Source organism: Nansenia antarctica, assembly GCF_963989245.1.
Source record: "Nansenia antarctica genome assembly, chromosome: 6".
Classification (NCBI taxonomy): domain Eukaryota; kingdom Metazoa; phylum Chordata; class Actinopteri; order Argentiniformes; family Microstomatidae; genus Nansenia; species Nansenia antarctica.
Window position 1 is genome coordinate 37,543,050 of NC_137676.1, and position 24,920 is coordinate 37,567,969.

Genomic DNA, 24,920 nt, shown 5'->3' on the forward strand with positions numbered 1-24,920 from the left:
CTAAATAAATCAATCCTAACCATAGTGCTGAACCTAGAACAGTGCAGTGTGTACAATATTACTAGTTTAGTCATTCAGTCAACTCATTTTAGTACATTGCATTGGATTTGGACACAAAATGTGCTATATACCGTAAATACAATTAGATTTGATTTGAATAATGCAACATACAGTATAGCTCTGGTTGAAACTCACCTGACACATTCCTTTATGTTGTGTTGACCTCAGCTTGACTAGTGTGTGGTCCATAATGTAGCCCCTGTCCTGTGGGTAAAATGAACACACTCACCGCACACTCAAACGCTCCACCATGGGTTTATTTCTACATTTAGACTACACTTAGACAACGTGTCCTACCTACTGTATCTACCAGGGTCGTGGTCAGGTCCTCTGTGCTGTGTTGTGGAATGATGTTGAGGATGTTCTAGAAACAGAAGCTGTCCCCCTGCAGGCACCACCAGACAGCCGCGGGACGGGGAGATCTCCGGGGTGGACTACAACTTTGTCTCCATAGAGGAGTTCTTCTCCCTGGAGGAGTCTGGAGCTCTGCTGGAGAGCGGCAAATTCAAGGGTGAGTGTGTCTAGCATCTACGCCTACGGCAACAAACTGGGAATAATTAGAACGGGTTTACCCGTAACTACTGTCTTTAGGTGTTCAAAAAACGAATGCAAAATAGTCCCATGGAGTCTAAATGTCCAAAATAAAAGGGAACATTATCTCTTTCACCCCACTGAGCAAAAGCCAAGTGTCACAAAGTATCCAACATTGTGTTTTTCTTTAAAAACATTGTTTAAGTCGAAATCAGAACGCTACAGTAGATAAACAAATGCTGTATGTATGTTTGTGTTTTCCTTAAAGTATTGTTGATGTTTACAGACCTTACAAATAATCTAATTGTGTTGTTGAGTGGTCTAATGTCTAATCTAATTCCACTTTATCCGGTGTGTATCTTTATCTGGTTATTATCCCTCACTCCCATGTGAATGGCAGAGATACATTACAGAGGAGGCTGGTGGAGGTAGAAATCCGTCCTCCAATTTCTGCCTCCACCAGCCTCCTCTTAAACACAATGAAAGAAACAACATGATTACTTCAAAGCTACTGTCCAGAAGATGCTGAATCCCCCTAGAATATCCCCCCAAAAGAAAACGGACAGCTGTCCAAAGAATAAATGTTCAACGAATCATATTTATTGCATGTTGCACGTGGGGATACCGTAGCTAGGTTTAGCTAATCATTTTAGGCAGAGAGCTGGATCTGAACAGCAGATGGAATGGACTTATCCTGACTATCACATTAAACCGCCCTGGTAACCCTTTGTTTTACATCCCTCTTTCAGCTGGTTTTTACCTAAGAAACTACATGGTGACAAGGCATACTTTCGTGTACTTACCTCAATAAATTCAGCACCACTGCTAACTTCTCTCTCTCTCTCTCTCTCTAACTCTCTCTCTCTCTCTCTCTCTCTCTCTCTCTCTCCCTCTATACATATATATATATATATATATATACTGTATATATATATACAGTATATATGATGACGCTTTTATCCAAAGTTTGCAGTTACATTGCAGTGAGTGCATACTCTACCTGGTACTCATCGGCAGATAGTCGTGTTTGAGTCAGTGAACCTAAAAGAAACAGCACTTCTCAGGTAATAATGCTTTTAACGAGTACAGTGCGGTTAAGTTAGTACCGGCCTAAGGCCTGGGGGTAAAGTAAAGGGTAACCAACCCTTTCCATGTCTGTCTAAGGAGGTCTCTGGAGGTCCACAGTCCAGTCACATTCAATAATGTGAACACACTCTATAAATGATTTGTACAGGGCAGACACTGCTGTTGGAGATGTAGTAGGGCGATGCTATCACGGTCAGAATGTTTGGGTTTCGGTTCGGAGAGAACATGAGGAGCTCATTGGATCTCTCAGAGTTCAGTGATGTCATGAACGCTAAAACGATGGATTTAAAATGGTATCACTGCGCAGGAGAAAAGCCGCTTTTCTTAGTAATCCCCGTTTCTGTTACCCCTGCTCTCTTCCTCTCTCCCTCTCCTCCTCTCCTCCTCTCTTCCTCTCTGCTGCCTCTTTCAAACACAATGGTGACAAGTGCTGTGAATATCCTGAATGTGATGATGAGCCGAAAATAGCACCTACGTTTCGAACAGGTTTTTGTAACAGAGTCCTTTTAGGTTGGGATTTATTCCTCTCTCAGAGTCCTCTGTTCTCTCTCCAAGAGTGTGCTTGAAATTTAAATCTCTCACCCTGCCCTGAGGCACAGTCAGTGTACCTTTTGATACCTAAGGCCTCAGGCATTTGTATTGTTGTGGCCTACGGCATGCTTTGAATTACATTTCTATACCGTTTCAAACAGCCACCGTAGGATGAATGTCCAAACCTTCAGCTCCATGTAAAAAGTGGTGAAAGTGGCTTCCTTTTCTTTTCCCGCCTACTTTGATCTGAAAAGACATGACAGGTGCAACATAGGGTGAGGGACCTCGAGGGGGATTGACTGAAACCTGACAAGGTCTCTCAGATCAGTGGCAAGGAGAGGACAAGAGGAAAAGAGAGGAGTCCACTCTAGACGACTGAGATACACCTTTGCTTTCCTTTTTCCACTCTGTTCCTCCTTTCTGGTTCCAAACAGCCCTCCAACTGCTCTGTTCCTCCTGCTGTGTCCTCTACTCAGGAAACTATTACGGGACGCCCCGCCCGGTCCACATCGGCCCCGAGAGTCCACCAATCACCTACCAGGAGCACCGTAACCTGCTGAGGAACTTCAGGACGCGCAGCAAGTCACTCAGCAACCTGGAGAAGGCCGTGGAGGAGGGAGAGAACAGCGAGGAAGACTCCGGTTTGTCAGGTAAAAAAAAAAGAAATCAACTGATATCGACGCATTGTAGGTGCATATATACATCACCCATCCAAATCTCAATAAAAAACAAAAGGAGGAGAATCGCTACAGTTCGACCCCGTCTGGTCCGACTCAAGGCCATGGGACAGTTCTGTTCCCACATGTACCCTCCACCTTATCTCTCTCTCTCTCTCTCTCTCTCTCTCTCTCTCTCTCTCTCTCTCTCTCTCTCTCTCTCTCTCTCCATCTCATTGACCTATTTCCAAATGGTCTCAGACAGTAAAGCACAGAGAAAAGAAAAGGAGAAAAAAAAGTCTGAGTGCAAATGTACACGCGCCAGCCGCTGAACTGGGAAGGCATCCAACTGAGACAGGATTTAGAAGTGGTGTTTACTTTCTAAGCCATGTTGACGGGGTGGATGTGGTTGATTGGGGATTTAATTTAAGCAGCATTCTGAGTGAAAGAGCTATTTTTAGGAACTTCATCGCGTGTGTGTGTTTGTGCGTGTGTGTGTGTGTCTGCGTGTGTGCGCATGTGTTCATGCTTGTGTGTATGTATGCGTGTGTGCGTGTGTGCGCGCATGTGTGTGTGTATGTTTCTTGTTGTGTGTGCAGCGGGGTCGGTCGGGGCCGGCAGCGCCCCCCCCACAGCCTTATCCCTCAGCCAGTCCTGGGAGGCGGGCGTCCGGGACGGGAGGGACGGCAGCGCCGCGGAGAACGGAGGCAGTGTACGAGGAGGGGGGGCGCTGCCCCAGAACTGGGAGCTGGCCTTCAGCGAATCAGGAGAGCCATACTACATAGAGTAAGTCCTGTATGAGTATTACTACATAGAGTAAGTCCTGTCTGAGTATTACTACATAGTCCTGTCTGAGTATTACTACATAGAGTAAGTCCTGTATGAGTATTACTACATAGAGTAAGTCCTGTCTGAGTATTACTACATAATCCTGTCTGAGTATTACTACCTTACAATAGAGTTATGTTTTAGTACTGTTGCGATCATATTGTACAAGAGCTTTACTACATTGAGTTTTGATTGATTGATTGAAAACTTTATTAGAAGATTTGCAGAAGTAGGTACATGAAAGTACATATTACATACAAGGTCAACTAACAGGATAAAAACCCAAGAAAGCCACTGGCTTATTTCAATTGGGGTCCTTGATTTATGTCTTCTAAGGATTTATGTCTTCTAAGGAGTTATGTCTTCTAAGAGGATAATGATGATGATGATGAGGATGAGGATGATGATGATGAGGATGAGGATTATGAGGATGATGAGGATGAGGATGAGGATGATGAGGATGAGGAGGATGAGGATGAGGATGATGATGAGGATGATGATGATGATGGTAATGACTGAGTCTCTTCATGCCCTCAGTCATAACTCAAAGACCACCAGCTGGTTGGACCCCCGAGCTCAGAGCAAAGAAGTTCTCAGCAAGACAGAGTGTGAGTGTGAACCAGGCCAGTGTGTCCAGCGCTGTACCCTACATGGCTCTCCCTTTCCTTCACACGTTCTGTCTATCTTTCCAATTTCCCTTATCGGCTCTCCCTCTTCAGTTTCTTATCTCATAAGATTATTGAAGAAAAAAAACTTCACCTCCTCCCTCATCTCTCTCTGTCTGTGTGTGTCTCTCTCTCTCTCTCTCTCTCTCTCTCTCTCTCTCTCTCTCTCTCTCTCTCTCTCTCTCTCTCTCTCTCTCTCTCGCTCTATCCCTCCTTCCCTCCCTCCCTCCCTCCTATGTTCTACACTCTCTCTCTCTCAGCCTACTTTTTTCCTTTCATGTGGTGCCAAGTGTTATCTAGCAGTGTAGCAGCATTTAACTGTCATTTGAAATAAGGCCATATTAGCATATTTCTGCTAGTGTGACATATTAGGGAGAGGGAGGCGGGTGAGGGAGATGACATGAATCGTTGTTCCACAGAAACATTTTACATGGAGAGGACTAATGTGTCAAACATGCTGTTGCCATGTAGAAATGTAGAAATGGGATGTCCAAACTACAGGACTACATAATTACCGAGAGACATTTAATGACACAAGAGAACAGTTGCAGTAATAGACATTCCTGCACAGCAGAGGGCGCTGTAGCACCATCTGTGAAAACCAGAGTTCACATCGACACAGATGTGTGTCCCCTTCATCTTTCTCCTTCATCCTCTATTTTTCATGTGAATTCAAGTGAACTGAGCCTGTTCTATCTCCAGGCTTTGAGAGAGGAAGGCAGGTTTATTAGGATTAGGATTTTATAAGAAAATGATATTTTTGTGCCGTATGAAGTAGTGTAAGGTGAGTGATGGGAGGGAATGAAAGCTAAGTAGAACACCTTTTTGTGTGTTGGGTGTGTCCCTCTCAGTGCCTGCGTTCACGGACCAGCCTGCTGAGCTGAAGGGCTATTCCATCCACACACATCTGTCCAAAGGGCCGCGGGGGTTCGGCTTCAACATCGTGGGAGGCAGCAGACCCAGGGAGTTCCTGCAGGTGTACAGCGTCACGCCAGGGGGACCTCCTGCACTCAACACAGGTAACACTCAACACAGGTGACACTCAACACGGGTGACACTCAACTCGGGTGACACTCAACACAGGTGACACTCAACACGGGTGACACTCAACACAGGTGACACTCAACACAGGTGACACTCAACACAGGTGACACTCAACACAGGTGACACTCAACACAGGTGACACTCAAAACGCGTGACACTCAACACAGGTGACACTCAACACGGGTGACACTCAACACAGGTGACACTCAACACAGGTGACACTCAACACGGGTGACACTCAACACTGGTGACACTCAAAACGCGTGACACTCAACACAGGTGACACTCAACACAGGTAACACTCAACACAGGTGACACTCAACACTGGTGACACTCAACACGGGTGACACTCAACACAGGTGACACTCAACACGGGTGACACTCAACTCAGGTGACACTCAAAACGCGTGACACTCAACACAGGTGACACTCAACACAGGTGACACTCAACACAGGTGACACCCAACACAGGTGACACTCAACACAGGTAACACTCAACACAGGTGACACTCAACACAGGTAACACTCAACACAGGTGACACCCAACACAGGTGACACTCAACACAGGTAACACTCAACACAGGTAACATTCTACTCAACACAGGTAACAGTCTACTCAACACAGCTAACACAGTTATACTCAACACAGGTATAGCTAGTACAGCCACACTCAATACAGGTATACTCAACACAACGCAATTACTGCATTCCATGCATTACAATGAGTCCGTCCTACGATTTCTACCTCTGTCAGCCTCCCCTGATAGTGATAGCCACTGTGTGTAGGCTCTCTGTGTGGACGTGACCGTCTGTGGTTAATGACTTGGTTCTTCCTACTGTCATGTAACAGGGGACAGTGAGGTCACACTGAAACAGAGCATGCAGAGTCAAGGCAGGATAAAAAAAAAGATGAAACGATGAAATTCAACATAGTAGATTACTTCTGTTTTCATTCCCTCGGCCCTATCCTCTTATCTCTCCTCGTATTGGTTCTCTCCCTCTCTATTTCTACCCTTTCATTTCTCTGTTCCGCTCCCTCTCTCTATCCTTTCTCTGCTATGTCTCTCTCTCTCTCTTTCTCGCTTTCTCTCATTTTTTAATGCTTTTTTCGCTGTCTCTTTCCTTTCATCCCTCTCTCTCTCTCTCTCTCTCTCTCTCTCTCTCTCTCTCTCTCTCTCTGTTGGCTGGATTAGAGCGGTGTGTTAACGTGATGTTTTGTCATGGACAGAATCTCATGATCTACTCTTAATCCTGCTGGCCCAGTAGACTTTAATCCCACTATCACTGACACACACTCGGGCCCACTCACATGGTGTGGCTAGAGACAAGAATGCACGCGCACACTCACACACACACACACACACCTACGCAGGCATAACTACGCATGCACACTCGCACGTAGGCAAGCAAGTACTCAGGCATGCGGGCATGCTCGAGCACACACACACACACACACACACACACACACACACTGTATATCGTCTGTATATCGTCGAACCCGACAGGTACTGTATATGAAGGCTTGTTGAATGCCTATTCATAGCTACAGTATATAATCCATATACAGTACATCCCCTGACACTCTCTCCTCTCTCTCTCTCTCTCTCTCCTCTCCTCCTCCCTCCTTCTCAGCCGACATCCTGGTCTTCATCAACGACTCGTGCGTCCTGGGCCTGTCTCACAAGGAGGTGGTGGAGATGCTCAAGTCGGTCCCCATGGGCCACAGCGTGGATGTGGTGCTGCGGAGGGGCTACCCCATGCTCTACAACCCCGACGGCTGCCCCAAACAGGCCCCTCCGGAGGCCTCCGCCCCGCCGGAACCCTCCTCCGCCTCCACCCCCAACTCCTCCTCCTCCACCACCACCACCTCCACCAGTGCTGCCCAGCCTCAGGCCCCCCCCTCCAGTGACCCCGCCGCCCAGCCTCACCATCACCACCACCCCCCGGGGCTGGCCAACCTCAACCGGACCCTGTCCCACCACCACCACCACCACAACGGAAACTATCTCAGAGGGCAGGGCGGTCCCGGCGGTGGTGGTGGCGGCGTCGCGGGGCTGGACGCTAACGGGAACGCGGCCGTTGAGCTCGGGACGCCGCCCTCCTACCCCCTCTCCAACGGGATCCCTGGGCCGCCCCCCCCCTCCTCCTCCTCCGGCGGCCAGGCCTGCCTCCCCACCTCCTCCTCCCACAGCAGAGGCATCCCTCCTCCGCCGCCGCCGGAACGACGCGCCTCGGCGAGCCAGAGTGACTCGGACGGAGCCTCGGGAGGCCGGACCCAAAGGTACGGACACTCAACCGCCGTACGGCTCCCCGCCCCGGCCAACAGTGTTGTTTTAATAGAGCTCAGACCGATAGATTTATAGATGGATAGCTTTATAGAGCTCAAACTGATGGGTGGGGTGGTGGTGGTGTGCCAAACATTGAATCCATAAAATGAACTACCTATGGATGGGATTTTTTATTTTTTTTTGCAAGCTTTGTATCGTGTAAGGCCATTGTCACTGATGGACTTAGGATGAACTTGGAGCTGTGATGGGGAACCCCCCCCCCACACACACACCAGATCGACTGATCTCCAACAACACTAATGAGGTCCTTGGAGGGAGGATTCCTGTAGAGAGCTGCTGTACACACAGAGCTACTGTAGCAGTAGTCGTACTGGGAGCCGTGAATGATTGATGCGCTAGCTCTTACGGAATAAATGAAGGGATGAATCTTAGGTCTTGTATTTGATGCGTTTAATGTGACACGGATACAAGATGTTGCCCCTTTCTTCTTCTTCTTCTTCTTCTTCTTCTTCTTCTATTTCTTCTTCTTCTCCTCCTCCTTCTTCTTCTTCTTCTTCTCTTTCTTCTTCTTCTTCCAACGTAATCATGGAAAAATTATCCAAAACTTGAACAAGCAACTGAACTTACAATTTGTATAAAAACTGACTACCAGTAAAAGGCATTCCTGAACTTTTTCTTCTTCTTCTTCTTCATCCCCCTCTTCCTCTTAGATCAGCGCTGATCCGAAGCTACAACAGCAACTCCCTCCCCAGCACCTCTCTGATGCACCAGAGCTCCAAGTCCTCGGAGAGCGACCTGTCCACCATGACCCTGCCCATCACCAAGCTCTCCCTCCCCCAGCCTGAGGTGGGCGCCGCCGCCGCCGCCGCCACCTTACCCCCGGGGGTGCCCTTCCAGCGGCCCGCCGTGCCCCAGACCTCCCTGCTGGTCACGCCACCCTCTGAGGTGCCCCCCTGTGGCTTCACCGGCTGCCCCGCCAACAACCACCCTCGCAGCAGCCCCGGCAGTAGCGAGCCCTCCCCTGGTAGCGGAGGTGGGGGTGCCGGAGGGTCCGGGGAGCTGATCCCGGTGGCTCTGGGGAGGACAGAGGGAGGGGGCATGGGCTTCAGTGTGACAGCGGGGGGAAAGGGGGGGCAACTGGCCCTGGTGAAGAGGGTGTGGGACAGGAGGCAGTGCCCCTCCCTGCAGCCAGGGGACGCTATCGTGAAGATCAATGGGGCAGACGTGCAGAGTCTCAGCTTTGCACAGGTAGGCTGGGGTGGATAACGAGCCTATTTGCTATGTTGGATAACAATGTGCTGTTTATTATTGTGTCATACGATGTGTATGACTGTGTATGAAGACGTTTCAGGTTCTCTACTGTAAATAATTCTTCCTTCTTCTAGTATGACTGCCAATGGACTCTGGCCCGAGCATAGATAACTTTTTATTGCGATGACTGATGGTTAGATGACTTCACTTACTTAGACAAATGTATTTGTTGCAAGTCGCTTTGGATAAAGGCGTCTGCTAAGTGCCAAAAATGTGAATGTGAATGTAACATGTCTAACTTTGAACCTGTGCTCGGAAGGTGCAGAGAGTTCTCCAGGAACATACCAAACAGGGAGAGGTAGTTTTGCTGATTTACAGAGGCGGTAAGTACACCACATACCGTATTAACCCTAACGCTAAACCTGTCACTGCCACGTCAAAGTCCTCATCCCCTGTAGGAGTATGAGTGTAACTGACAAGTGCTTATTGAAGTCTAGGGACCGACCTTCCATAGTGGCAGAAACCAAGCTACACCTCAATCTGAGCTAGACACAGTAGTGGTTTCACTTCAGACTTCTGGTATCTGTGTGTTTGTTTCATTCATTGCTGTCTGATGGGGATGGGGAGGTGGGGGGCAGATGAGCTGGATGGCTCTCTTTTGTTATTTATTCATTTGGGGTTTTTTCCTTTGTCTTTTCTTCTAACATTATGCTCCCATTCCCTTCAAGACAAATCAACCACAGAGACTCTTTCATGTACGTCGCAAATGAATGAGGGCAGGAAAACAACACAAAAAACAACAACAGTGTCTGTTACAGTATAATGTGACGGCAGCTGGTGAAAGGGGGAACAAGTCGGCAACCGACCAAATGTTCAGACTTTTATTCTGAAAATGTTTCATAAATGTCAAATGTTCTTGAAAATAAATCACACAGTAGCACACAAATAGCTAGTTTACTAAAACAACTTGTTTTGTGATCCTGATAACAATGTAAAGTATTGTTATAGTTAACTAGGTAGTAGTGGGGATTACTCACCAAATCCATTGCATTGCAATATTTTGGCTCGACTAGCGAGTGTGGCATTGATTTTCAACAATGTTGAAACATTTTCCAGAATAAAAGTCTGTACATTTGCATTGGTTGCCGACTTGTTCCCGCTTTCACCAGCTGCCGTCATATAATACTGTTGAGAGAGCTGAATCATCACCATCCTCTCTTTCTCTTCACAGGGTCCCTCTGCTCTCCCGTGTCCCCTAACTTCTACAAGACCCTCCCCTCCCCCCTCGGCCCCCCTGCCCACGGCCTCACCTCCGACATGCCTTCTTCCTCCACCTCAGATGCCTTGGTGCCCACCCAGAGTGGCCTCACCCTCACCCTCACCCCCACCTCCCCCTCTGGGCCTGACCACCTCCCTTCCCTGGTCCAGAGCACCAGCTTCCTGGACTCGGTGCCCGTGACCCTGACCTTGGAGCCCAGGGACTGGGCAGGGGCTCTCCTCCTGGAGAGCGCAGGAGGCCCCCCCCTACCCCGGGTCTCTGGATCCGCCCTGGGAGCTGTAGCGAAGGGCCAGGTGGACGGGAGAGGAGCCCCCCTGGCCCCCAACAAGGCCCTGGAGGTGGAGCTGAGGAGACGGCCTGGGGAGGGCTTTGGATTCGTCATTGCCTCTCAGGATGTGGCCAATAGTGGTGAGTCTTACTGGTTTGTCACATTGTTCACTTCCTGGTTTGGTTTAATGCAGGTTTCATAGAAGCACAATCATGATATTGGATATGTACATAAATATCATACAAACACTGTTTTGAAACTATGGTTGAATGTGTTGGTAACGCCTTATAATTATCAATAAGAGTTATCAATGTGTTGTTTTTTTGTCATAGAATTTATTTAACGTTAATGCCAAAGGTTGTGACGGTATTACTAGTCGTGTTATTCACAGTATTGGCTCCTAAATCGTAGCCTAGAGTTACACAATCACCTCTTCTCCTCTGTACAATGTAACAGTGAAAGCTACATTGTGTTCAAAGGACATCATGTTTGGCATTACAACATCGTTGACATCATGTTTCTCACATGTTTCTGTTGTATGGTGAATCTAAGGTGATCACACGCTACGAGTTAGGAAAAGAATCAGAGAAAAGAACACGTTTCGAAATACGGAGAGAAACCACAGCACAGTTTTTCGATTCACATCAGGATACAATGTGAAATTTCACATTCACAGTAACTCTTGCTTTGACGTTTTGGGAGAAGCCCCCCTGTGACAGATCTACCTCCTCCTCATCCTCACATCCTCCCGGCTGTACACGTCTCAGCGCGCCCCCTGGGGGGCCGTACCGCCCCCGTTGAGAAACAGTCACTCAGACGCACACACACATTATCACAGTTCTGCACACGATTGAACCCTGTTTAGTGTTCTACCACATTCTACCCAGGAAATGATGTTTTCCCCCCTGCTTGGAAGGCTGCCTGCCTTTATCACTTGTGTTTCACCATTCAGTCGCACCTGTCATGTAACAGTTCGGTAGATCTCACCAGAACGACAGCTAGCGAACGTGTCTCCTGTGTGCCACACGACTGTGTTAGCCCTGTTGAACTAAAGCCCAAGCGTTACCTCAGGTAGCTATAAGCACCTTCCCACCTTCCCTCTCAGCCGGAGCATTCACGCTCTCATCCCCCCTCTCCTCTCTTATCAATGTGTTAGCCTGCTGTATTAACGTGTTAACGTGCTAAATGAGCGTGTTAGCACGTTAAATGAGCGTGTTAGCGTGTTATATGACCCGTTATGGGAATACAGCATGTGTTCGTTTCTTCACACTGGGACGACAACCCAGTGTGTCTGCTAGAACTGTCATGAACAGTTCATACATGTGCAGTATGTGAACACATGTGTTCTTCACATGTGGGAGTATGGCACCACATCTCTGTACATCTGCTGTTGAAGGGATGTTGGTTCCATCTGCGGGCAGACACAGAAACAGCATGTGACACATAGACACAGACACAGGACGTTCCCTTTGCAGCGTCAAACCCCCAAGAGATGTCACACTGCTGCCCGTGAGGCTTTTGTCTATCCGTGTGTCACTCCATGCGAACTCATGCTTGGATGATTTAAGCATCTGTGTTTTATATGGTGGATGATGCCAGTGACAGGGGGGTCTATATTTAAGTCGACTTAAGTTCACGCCCTGCACACGTTATGCGTTTTTTCCCACAAAATGTGTGTGTGTGTGTGTGTGTGTGTGTGTGTGTGTGTGTGTGTGTGTGTGTGTGTGTGCGTGTGTGTCGAAAAGCAGTCAGTTGAAATGAATGGGGATGTTGTGTTTCATGGTTTGTACGTCATGGTGTTCTGCTCTGGTGTTCTCCTCCAGTCTCTCCTGAGTTGCCTCCATATCTGTCCCCGCCCACCACTATCAGCTCTCTCTCTCTCTCTCTCTCTCTGAAACTCTTTTTTTCTCTCTGTCTTTCTCCCTCTCTCTGATACATTTTTTTCTCTCTCTCTTGCTCTCCGAAACTCTTGTTTCATCTCTCTCTCTCTTTCGCTCTCTCACACACACAAACACACACACACACACACACACACACACACACACACACACACACACACACACACACACATACACTCCCTTATGGCCCCCTTCTGCCTTTTCTGTCACTCTATCTTTCCTTCTCCCTCTGCACTCTCGTGGTCTCCCTCTCCCGCCCCTTTCTATCTTGCTCCCCCCCCTTGCCCCCCCCCCTCCCCTCTGCCTCAGTCGGTATCACCCTCTCACCCCCTCTCTGATACTCAGTTGCAGTTACCCAATTCCAGAGGTAGCACTGGCCTCTCGCTTAAATAGAGGGAGAGAGAGAGAGAGAGAGAGAGAGAGAGAGAGAGAGAGAGAGAGAGAGAGAGAGAGAGAGAGAGAGAGAGAAATTGAGATAGAGAGGGAGAGAGATTTGTTTTCAGTTAGAAGGTTGTTTTTTTTTCCTGCGACTTTAATTTGCTGTAAGTAGATCACAGATTAAGGTTGTGTTGGGATTTGGATTTGTGTCTCATACAATAACCCAGGAAAAATGTTGGAGCGACTGCAGTCTGCGTTGAAAACAGTGAAGGACTCCAAACGTAACTATTTTACATTTCTTCCTTGTGATGTCCTTTGTGTTTTTTTTTTTTTTCATGTGTTTTTTTTCAAGTGCGTCTTACTGGGTACGTGAGAGTGTATTGTGAATAGTTTGTGGGGTGTGTGTGTGTGTGTGTGTGTGTGTGTGTGTGTGTGTGTGTGTGACGTGTGTGTGTGTTTGTAGGCTGAGGGCTGAGAGCTCAGGGCAGGGGAGGGGAAGGGGGGGGGGGTAGTTTCAGTGATATTATATTCCTTTTGAATCCATCCTTCTAATTATCCTGCTGAATGGCTCCTGGCTCTCTCTAACCTGGGACAGAAATGCCTGAAATATTTGCACATCTCCTACAGTCATCAGCTGTAATGAATGCCCTAATTCTTCCCTGGGAGGGGGAGCATGTTAAGAGAGAGACACACACCCCTGTGTGTGTGTCTCTCTCTGTGTGTGTGTGTGTGTGTGTGTGTGTGTGTGTGTGTGTGTGTGTGTGTGTGTGTGTGTGTGTGCCTGCGTGAAATAACTGACTATTTCTATGGAAAATGTAATGCATGTTTGGAAATGACAGTTATTTAACACTCTTGTAAGTATCTGATGAAGTTACGGCCATAGAGGAGCCAGGTTTGACTGTTTGATAATTCCCCCTCAAGGAATAGACGTGTATGTGAATGTTAATGGAAGACTGTTGACAATGTTTGTGTGTCAGTGTGTGTGTATGTGTGTGTGTGTGTGCGCATTCGTGCATGCCTGCCTGCCTACGTGTGTGTGTGTGTATGTGTGTGTGTGTGTATACATTATCAACAGTGTTACATTTACACCTCAGGGGCTGAAAGGTGGGTGGATAGTATCAGTGGGAGCCCCTTCATTGTCATTCATTGACAGAGAGTGGAACTTCAAAACATTAAGCTCTCTTCAAAACGACTGTTTGTTACAACCACTACCCCTATCCTGGAGTAGCCAGGAGCGTAATTGAGATATGCTATGCTATGTATTTACTGTCTATATTGGTGGACATGTTTATATGAGGGTGGACAGGTTGCCATTACATCACCACAGCGCCGACATTAACATCACATTGGCTCATATCCATTTAATCTCATTTGATTTGGAGTGCGTCGCTGACAGACAGCTGGGTGGTAGCGGCTGTATGCTGAGAGGCGAGGCCTGTGTGTTCTGTCTATCAGCTGCTGCTGCAGCAGTGGAAAAGGACATCAATAAGTAATGCGTAGTGACAGTGGACGGCCGTGTGTGTGAGTGTGTGCGTGTGTGTTTGTGCCTGCGTGCCTGCGTGCCTGCGTTCCTGCGTGCGTGCGCGTGTGTGAGCTTCACTAATCTCTACCATGGGACCTCTGTTGGCCCGCCAGTACGGTTCTTGTACCAGCAATTAACGTCAGTTTCCATTTTGATTATGTCGGACAGCTCAGTGGGAAATGATGAAACATTGATTCTACTCTCTTAGAAAAAACGAACTGTGCTTCCCAAAACCAAAAAGGGATCTGCTACAGGAAGAAAAGCTGAACAGACCACATTGTTTGTCACTTTTTCCTACGAGTGTATAGTTGTCCAAGCCATCAGGATAATATTGATAGTCATATTTGGACACCAAGTTTGTCTTTTAGACTGTCATACTGTTGTTGTGTGATGATGCGGGAGGATACTGAACTACTACTGTATGGCTTTGAACTTCATGAGAGGGATTCCAGGGGAGGCTGGTGGAGGTAGAAATGGAGGTAGAGTAGCCAGGCACATTGTAATGAATCAAAGAACACTTTTTTCATCACTTGAATTATGCCTATTGCCTTATTGTCTTGTTCTGTAATGTCAGGAACCGAAGCCTAAGAAGAACATTACTCTCTTACACTTGTGTAATGTGACGTAACAATGAAACTTGAAACTTGAAACTTGAATGGAATGAGGAAGGGCCATATCAAAGACATATCAAACACAGGTGTTCTTTATTCCAATCCATTACAATGAGCAGCGGCTGCTTGTCCTCAGTAGAGATGGTTCCCCCACACCTACATTCTTGATTCTGTCTGCTAAATGAGGAGAGAGAGTAAGACTGTTGGAGCTCTGTCATCTCTGGCCCCCGCATCGAAATCAGTTGGACGTTCCACACAACAACATCCTCCCTCATGATAATGTGTGACAGCAGCTAGTATAGTGTAACCGGGAACAAGTCGCCAACCAATCAAAATGTTATTCTGAAAAATGTAAATGAATGTCAACGTTGTTGAAAATCAATGACACACTTGCTAATCAAGCCACAACATTGCAATGCATTGGAGTAATCCCCACTGCTAACTAGTTAACTATAACACTACTTAACATTGTTAGCAGGCTCAGAAAACAAGCTGTGTTAGTTGACTAGCTAGTGTGTCATTGATTTTCAACAACGCTGAAATGTATTCACATTTTTCTGAATAAAAGTTTGAAAACATTAAATCGTCTGCCGACTTGTTCCCGGTTTCACCAGCTGCTGTCACATATACACCCGAAATGGACTTGCAGTGTCGGACATTAGCTGTTGTGTTTATGCATGCGCGTACGATTGGAAGAGGCATCCCTGGCAGTAACAACATTTGTATGGGAACCGAGTGTCGAGTAGGACACTCCATTTTAGAAAGCTCTTTTTCCAGACCAAAACAGCGTTCGTAAATGAAATATTTCTTTCAAGGGATCTCATTTAACTAGATTAAACATAGTCATTACAACAATAGGAAGATTATATCTATTATCACTTGAAAAAAAAGAAGAAAGTATATAGTATTGTTGACAAGGATCCCAAAGCATTTCACGATGTAAATGGTGTGTGTATGCGATGCACGTGACAAAGAAACTTTGATTTGATTTGATTTAGAAAGCTTGAATATGACATAATGGACCGTTTACTGTGTTCTCTTGTTGATGCTGGTCACTGTGTTATTCAGCGGGGGAAGTCAGTGTGACGTGTCTACTCAGAGCTGTTGAGGAACAAACATCGACCCGCTGACCCCTGTGAGTCTCTCTGGGCCGTAGAGCCCCTGTGCTGTGTGTGTGTGTGTGTCTGTGTGTCTCTCTGTCTGTCTGTGTGTGTGTGTGTCTCCCCCCCTCTCTCTCTGTGTGTGTGTGTATGTGTGTGTGTGTGTGTGTGTGTCCTGCCCTGTCATTTCTGGACCGTACAGATAGTCAGGTAGAAGTCATTCCGTCCCGTCTACTGTGGTCAGGAGTAGACCCCCCCCCTCAGGAGTAGACCCCCCCCCCCCCAGGAGTAGACCCCCCCCCCTCAGGAGTAGACCCCCCCCCCTCAGGAGTAGACCCCCCCCCTCAGGAGTAGACCCCCCCCCTCAGGAGTAGACCCCCCCCCCTCAGGAGTAGACCCCCCCCCCCTCAGGAGTAGACCCCCCCCCTCAGCAGTAGACCCCCCCCCCCCTCAGGAGTAGACCCCCCCCACACACACCGCTGCTGCTGCCGTCCTCAGAGACACAGACGTGTCAAAGGTGCTTCACCACACACCCCGAGAAGAACATTCCATGTGGTAGCTAGTTCATTTCTGCTGTTTCCTGCATGTGTGTGTGTGTGTGTGTGTGTGTGTGGGTACGCGTGTGTGTGTGTGTTTGAGAGCTTTTGGTCAGAGTGTGTCTGTGTCTGCGTCTCTGTCAGTCTATGTGGGCTGCCTCTATTCTTTGGACGAATGTCATAGTTCAATGACACAGTGTGTCAGTGTGTGTGTGTGTCAGTGTGTGTGTGTGTGTGAGTGAGTCTCCCTCTGTGTGTGTGTGTGTGTGTGCGCAGATGTGTCCGAATGCATATGTGTGTGTTTGTGTGTGTGAGCAGGTGTGTCCGTGTGTGTGTGTGCGTGCGCGCGTGTGTGTGTCTGAGGGTGTCTGTGTGTGAGACATTGGGGGCTGCTCTTCAGATCTACCTGTGCAGGCGGTCAGTCAAGCAGGCAGGCAGGGAGTCTCTCTGCCCCACATTCTGCAGTCCTGCAGGCAGCGTCGCTCCATTAAAATAGGCTGTGCCCTCTGCTCCGCCTGCATCTGCATCCAGCTCCAATCCCCCACTGGCTACTGCAGGATCGGACCGTTGCGTAACTCTTAACGCTCGCCAACCCCACACACACGTGCGCGCACACTCACACACACACACACACACACACACACACGCAGAGATCAGATCAGTTGTCACCGTGGGTCAGCTCAACGCTGAATATTGATTCAGTGGAAATATGCAGCGAGAATGTAAATAACCTCCCCATGTGAGGTACATGTGAGGTATATGTGAGGTATATGTGAGGTACATGTGAGGTACATGTGAGGTATATGTGAGGTACATGTGAGGTACATGTGAGGTATATGTGAGGTACATGTGAGGTGTATGTGAGGTACATGTGAGGTACATGTGAGGTACATGTGAGGTATATGTGAGGTACATGTGAGGTACATGTGAGGTATATGTGAGGTACATGTGAGGTATATGTGAGGTATATGTGAGGTACATGTGAGGTATATGTGAGGTACATGTGATGTATATGTGAGGTATATGTGAGGTATATGTGAGGTATATGTGAGGTACATGTGAGGTACATGTGAGGTACATGTGAGGTATATGTGAGGTATATGTGAGGTACGTGTGAGGTAAGTGTGAGCATCCATGTGGTTTGATAGGGTAGTCAACGTGGAGGGGAGGGGGTGTGCAGGGATCGAACCTAGGTCTTACACAATGTGTGAGTGAGGGAAATAACTTATAGGTCAGATATCTTAAGGAGGAGGAGGTTGGGGTGACCTTGATGAGAGTGCCCTTGTTCCAAACCACATCAGTGTGACCACATCCCAAACACACACTCTCTTAATTCTAAACAATTCACACATGAAGGTGAACTTCATTCATTTGCACTATTGGGATTATTCCTTTGGCTGTTTTGTACCAGGCAAACTAAAGCAGGTGTAGGTCCAAGTTTTTGTGGTGAAATCTGGCCCATAGGAATGAATGGTAGAATCTTCAGAAAGTGTAGCTGTGGGGTTCTTCAAAATGTCCACACATTTTGTAAACTGCCACTACGCCTACATAACAAAGCCATAACAGTAATAGTTTTTCTGCCGATTTGTTTGTTTGTTGGCTAGCTAACGGAGTGGCTTGAGACCCGGTTACCATGGTAACGGCCCAAGATTGAACAATACACTTCAAAATGTTACGTTTTTAACACTTCTAACACGTTCAATATCAAGGGATAGCGTTTATACTTCTTGGCTTAAATACCCCGATATGGGTTTCGGGCCAAGCACACTTCGCAATTTCCACAGAAATGGTACCTCTCTAGATCCCACATGCTCTACTGTGTGTACTAACGTGTTGTTATGTTCTGATGTTATGCAAGGGCTTTGGTTGGCAACAACAGGAATCTACAGCTGCCAAAACTCTAATGTCTGGAGTATTACACTGCGTTAAGCAGACTCATAAAAACAATGTTCTTTATGGAACTAACAAGTGTGTGTGTGTGTCTGTGTCTGTGTGTGTGTGTGTGTGTGTGTATGTCTATGTGTGTGTGTGTGTGTGTGTGTGTGTGTGTGTGTTCATCGTTGTGAAATTCATACAACATCTGAGCCATGCAGTAATGCAAAGTACTGTGATACGTACCTTACTAGCTGTAAGTTATGATTTATAACACGATGATTCTTGATCATCAGTCTTAGATATTGACTACCCTTCTGTGTATGCAATTTGTCAATTGAAAATATGACAATGAGACAGAAGAGATTACCGATTATTATCAGTAATAACGGGCTGAGGAAAATAAACATTGTGATTGGCTTCAAAGCCGTGATTTAATAAGGATAATGTCACGGTTCAATCTCCTGTTATCATTCCTGTCACACAGTAGATTTGTGCGTCATGTTCCCTTGATGACATCACACATTTTGGGAACTATTTATCTCTCCACAATCTAGCATGAAATAAATACTTTTCACAATTTGGGGATTAGTTGTGTAACTGTTTGTTGTGTAACTGTATAAAAGCGATAATGCCCTTGAGGCTGCGGTTTTCCGTCGATATTGTCACTCTGTAGGCCGTCTGCATCGTACCTAACAACTCCACATACCTCTGACCAGGGGCGATTTTAGGATTGCTCTCTCTCTCTCTCTGTCTCTCTCTCTCCCTCTCTCTCTCTCTGCCATCTCTATCCTCCTCTCTCCCTCTTTGCACTGACAATCACACACAAAAATACAATGCAATGAATGTGGGCAAAACTGAAGCTGCCTTGGCATTATAACTACAGTATGTGGTCTTGACTACCTGTCCACTTCCTCACCTGGTTCTTGTTCTCTCTTTCTGGTGTGCAGACTCCATCCTGCTCTCTCTCCTTCTCTCCCTCTCCATCCTCCTCTCTCCCCCTTTTGCTGCCAACCAAAAGGCAAACATAACAACCAGAGTATTTATAATCTAATAAGAGTACATTGATCCATATCAATTCATAACATTATTTCTAATTGAATATTGGGTTGCTGTGGGCAATGCAGTCAGATAATGTCATTTTGACCTTATTCTCTCACCTGAAAAAGAAAAAAAATATGTCTATCTATGGAAAAACAGACATTTCCAATGAGTGAGGGTTTGTTCCAATGCTTCAATCCACTGTCCATGTACTGTAAATATACCTTAAATTCTAACAGAATAAGAAATATTGTGACTACTTTAACTAAAAGGGCACCAGTTAGCCTAGCTCTTTAGCTGGCAAGTGTGCAGCAGACTAGCTCATCTAATCACTTCTGAGCTAGCTAGCTTGCTAGTTCTTTGACACTATTCACACCATGAAACTGTAATCAGAGTATCAGACACTTTATAGTCACAATTATAACGACCAATTTGAACCAACAATCTCTGTCAGAACATTCAGCAATTATATTTGCTAACGTTTCAACTTGCTTACTTTCATCTGCAGACATCCCACCCGGCAAACTGTGTGCGTGAGTGTGCACTCTCTCTCGCTCGCGCACACTCACGCACACTTGCGCAAAAATAAATTATTCTCCCGCGCTGACACAGCGCCAAGCGAAGGCTGCATTCGTAAATACTATTTTTGAGTTTGAGTCATACTGTGAGTCTATGAAATGTCTCTGGTAGATTGTTATGCAACATAAACCACACTTTTTTTTGCTTTAATGGATAACCATGTTATTTATGGCAATGGCTAATCCCAGAGCCACTCTCTCTTTTTCTCTCTCTCTTTCTTTCTTTCTTTCTCTCTTTATCCTCATGCTCTCTTTTTCTCTTCATCCCTTTTTCACTCTTTCCCTCTCTCTGTCTCTCTTCCTTTTCTATTTCTCACTTTAACTCTTGCCCCCCCCCCTCTCTCTTTCTCTCATTCCTCTCTCTCTCTCTCTCTCTCTCTCTCTCTCTCTCTCTCTCTCTCCCTCTGTGGAACAGCTGTGCTCACTAACACCAGCTGCGTCTCTTTATCCATCCGTGTTATCTCTCTCTCTCTGGCGGCTAAGTGGAACGACAGAGGTATGGAGGGATGGAGGGAGCGTGTGATTGGTATGAGAGGAGGGGAATGAGGGTATTTTTCCTTAGAAAGAATCTCTCATTTAATCTAAACAATCTCATTGGGCTGCTGCCGGATTCTATTTGAGGACTTCAGATGCGGCGCTAAACTGTTAGGAAGTACTGCAGGGTGTAACAGAGGTGTTTTACGTTAATAATATATGTTTTTACAGCTCGTCACAGATGATTGGTCGATCCATTATTGAGCACTACCGCTACCCCTATAATCACCCGTGTGTGTGTGTGTGTGTTCATGTGTGTGGGCATGTGTTCATGTGTGTGTGCATGTGTGCATGTGTGCGTTTGTGTGTGTGTGTGTGTGTGTGTGTGTGTGTGTGTGTGTGTGTGTGTGTGTATGCATGTGTGCTCGCTCAGGTCAGTCTGATTACACAGCAGAGTGAGCAGGCCCTCACCTGCGTTCTGCTTCATGTGGAGGGGTTCATGGGTACAGCACGGCTCTGGAAAAACTGCTCAACAACGCCAGAACAACGTCTCCTCAACACACTCTGCTACATCCTCTCCACCTCAACATCTGACACCAGACTAGACTCATATCCACGAAACCTACATACAGCAGTAACCCCCCACCACGCTTGACACCAACACCACTCGTTAACACTCTCCCCTATTGAAACATGTCTAAGTTATTCAGTATGTTTCGAGATGAAGAGACTTAATCGCAGCACCACATCTGTGATTTTCCTCAGTCCAGTCGCGTCTCCCGCTACGGTGACTGACTGCACCGACGGGCGTGTTCTCGCTAATGTAGGATGAAAGGAGGAACTTGTCGTCCCGATGCTCTTGCTCAGGCGAAAAAGGAGGGCATCAGCGAGAACATCGAATATCATATTTATACTCAACATTAAATCTTAATGAGCCTGACTCACAGTTGTGGTTCGTGTGCGCGTGCGTGCGTGTGCGTTGGCGGGAACGTGCGTGCGTGTGTTTCAGTGTGTACTTTGTGGATGTGGTGGAGCTGTGGTGTTTGTGTTCAGAGTTTAGACCGATGGTTGTGCTAATATTGACTCTACCGTGGAGTGGACACAGAGAGAGGGACTCCAACTGCAGACCATGTCACTAACAAAATGGATCTAGGAGGTTAGTTCCTACTCTCACACGGGCTAAAGCCAAATGTCGACCAATCATTGATTGTGTATGTATCAGGGGAGGCTGGTGGAGGTAGAAATCGGAGGACGGGCTCTTTGTAACGCACAGAACAGAATGAGGAATAGTAGTGGTATGTAATGGCCTGCACTTATATAGCGCCTTTATCCAAAGTGCTTTACAATGGCCTCTCATTCACCCATTCACACACCCATTCACACACCAATGGCGGCAAGCTACCATGCAAGGCGCCGGCCCGCTCACTGGGAGCAATTTGGGGTTCAGTGTCTTGCCCAAGGCCAGCCGGGGCTCGAACCGCCGATCTGCCAACCTTGCGATCATTAGACAGCGGCTTTACCTCCTGCGCCACAGCTGCCCCATATGTAGGCTACTGTATGTGTCTACTGTATGTAGGCTACTATATGTGTCCTGCAGTATGTATTGGTGTGTGTCGTGTCCTGTAGGCAATTTCTGAGTGGTTCGTTTATGGGTCACCAGTTGCCATTCAGTATTGAATATATAGAGGAAACTTGTTGGTGAATCTACAGTATCGACAACAACAGTACAGTATGGCCTGTCCAATATAAGGTTCCCCCCAGAAACATGAACAAAAGCATCAGGTTCCCTGTGTGATAGTTGGTTCGTGCTGTGATTAGACCAGGCTACCCTCGAGGGTACTGTAGAAATAGTGCCAGATATGTGATCCGAGGTTTCTAATCTCATAGGTACTTTGTTGGGTAAGGGAAAACTCTGTGTCCTGGGCAGCTTTTAACACCATGTGGTCAACTCTCACACATTCGATACTGCAGATGCTGCCTTCAGGGCTGTTCTGTATGTGACTGTGACCAGCTATGGGCTCATCAGGGGATCCATAAAACTGAATGTGGCTGTTTTCATTCGTGGCCCTCTGCTGGGCTGTTTGCTGTGTTAGCCTTCCAGGGGTAGGGAGGAGGAGATCGGGCATAGCGTGTTGGTCACTAGTGAGTGTACTCAGGCACCGTCAATCACCCATTTTTTCCAGTATTTTGTGTATCACATTGTGTCAGGTTGTGTATCAGGTTGTTAAAGATGTCAGGGCAAATTGGAGGCACTCCTGTTTCAGGTTCAGATAACATAAACAACATATAATGTACGTTGACATTGCTTTAAAATAAAATTTGGCGCGTTTTCTATGTTAACATTTCTTTTTTATTAAGCCATTATTTATGTAGGGGACACAAGAAACGAAACAAGAAAAACATTTCAAACTAGATGTATAAAGAAATAAAATAAAAACGGTATAATTTAAGCGCTACAATGAGCTAGGTGAAACATAATGCGGTCCTCTTGGACATTACCAGCATCTTAAACCGCCGATCTGAAAGAATGCTGTCCTGCCCTGTGTAGCCTACTGTACAAAACCAACAAAAACAGAATCACCCAGATGTCTCTTGTCTTATAATAGGAGAGCAGGGGCGAAAGCCTTATGTACAATAGAGTGGAGGCTGGTGGAGGTAGAAATCGGAGGATGGCCACGTTGTAATGCATGGAACGGAATGAGGAATGGTATCAAACACCATTCCTCATTCCATTCCATGCATTACAATGAGCACCATCCTCCGATTTCTACCTCCACTACTAGGGTTGCACATTTTGGGGAATATTCAGAGGTGGAAACTTTCCGTAGGAATTAACGGGAATATATGGGAATGGTCCGTCCTAATGCTAACCCTAACTTACTAGAAAGCATGTATGAATGAATGAATGAATGAATGGACTTTATTGTCATTGCTACAGTACAGGTACCAAACAACGAAATTTAGGAGGGGTGGCTCCCCTGGTGTTAGGAAAGGAAAAAAAAAAACTTTTAGAAAAAAAAATCACAAGAAGGGAAGGAGCTGGTTTACATAAATAAAGGCTATGTACACAACCCACTGTACTATACTGTACAGATAGTCGACTAGGGTTGTCATATTGCACAATAGTATTTTTTTCACGTTATTTAAAGTGTCACAGTTTGCAGGCTTGAAATGTACATGTTTGTGCCTCAGCACTACACCTGATTTTTTTCAGTCCAGCAGCTGCCATACAATCCGTCCAGACTGTCCAGGGCCCAGAACTTAGGTCTTTGCTGTGTTCAGGGCCTGGACGGCCCTGTGGTAGAAGCAGTTCTTCAGTCTGTTTGTCTTAGCGGCCAGGGTCCTGAACCTCCTTTTCGAGGGCAGCCTGGTAAAGTGTACGTGCCCAGGGTGGGTCGGGTCCCTGGAGAGGCCTTGTAGGCCTTGGCTCAGACAGTAAAATGTACCGGAAAGTTCCAGAGAACAAAGAAACCATGTGAGACTGTTTGTGGGTCCTGCCGTGTGCTGTACTGTATAAGAGAGAAACAGAACATTCCAGATATCTGTTGTCTATCAGAGCAGAGCTAAAACCTAGAGAGTGTGGGAGAGCTACCATAGGTCGACCTGTGTCAGAGCTTGGCACTGCACTCTGTCCATGTTCACCATATTTAATCCTCTTTCTTTCAGCAGAAAATCTCTCAGAGAACCCCCCCCTTATCTCTCTCTCTTTCTCCCTTTCTCTCTCTCTCTCTGGGTCACATACCCACTCAGAGGATCTCCTTCCTGGCTGGGCCTGATAAAGGATCAGGTGGTCGGATTGAGAGAGAGCGAGAGAGAGAGAGAAAGAGAGAGAGAGAGAGGGAGGGGGGGGAGGGGTTACATTAGCCTAGTTTCAGTATGGCATTCTAGTAAGAGTAATCAACATCATTCTAGTACCTACAGATCCTGGACCAGGACAAGGTTGCGCATTGTCTTCCAGTGATATACATGAACATGAACCCCAAATCCAACCCAAAACCACACAGTTTCTCAGTCATATTCATTCCCTCTCATTCCCACTGAAAAGAGGGTGAGTGCTATTCACTACATGGACAGAATTGTTCTGTAGATGCTGTCTCATCCATACATGGATGTGTTCGCTAGACCAGGGGAGGCCGGTGGAGGTCGTAATCGGAGGACAGGCTCATTGCAATGCAAGGAACATAGCGAGGAACGATCTTGTGTGTTTGATACCGTTCCTCATTCCGTTCAGTGCATTACAACAACCTCCGATGTCTACCTCCACTAGCCTCCCCAGATCTAGAAATGTTCCTCCACCCCGTCTACAGATGTAGGGTTAGGGTTAGATTACACCAAATACATTTTGTCGACACCCTCGGACCGCCTCTCTCTCTCTTACTCCGGACCATCTGCTGTTCTGAACCCCAAATAGAAGAGAATAAAC

At 46.8% G+C, this 24,920-nt stretch overlaps 1 protein-coding gene across 1 annotated transcript in view; it reads left to right on the plus strand.

The window, feature by feature from the left end:
* The window catches only part of magixa (MAGI family member, X-linked a), a gene marked incomplete at its 5' end in the record, with an annotated part of 33,439 nt that overhangs the window by 4,724 nt on the left and 3,795 nt on the right, over positions 1-24,920 (plus strand). The window contains 9 exons of the mRNA XM_080534131.1: positions 452-571; positions 2,685-2,858; positions 3,464-3,650; positions 4,230-4,300; positions 5,209-5,376; positions 7,034-7,682; positions 8,400-8,937; positions 9,260-9,323; positions 10,172-10,627. Coding sequence (XP_080390257.1) covers positions 452-571; positions 2,685-2,858; positions 3,464-3,650; positions 4,230-4,300; positions 5,209-5,376; positions 7,034-7,682; positions 8,400-8,937; positions 9,260-9,323; positions 10,172-10,627 — 2,427 coding nt within the window. The remainder of the gene's footprint in view (positions 1-451; positions 572-2,684; positions 2,859-3,463; positions 3,651-4,229; positions 4,301-5,208; positions 5,377-7,033; positions 7,683-8,399; positions 8,938-9,259; positions 9,324-10,171; positions 10,628-24,920) is intronic.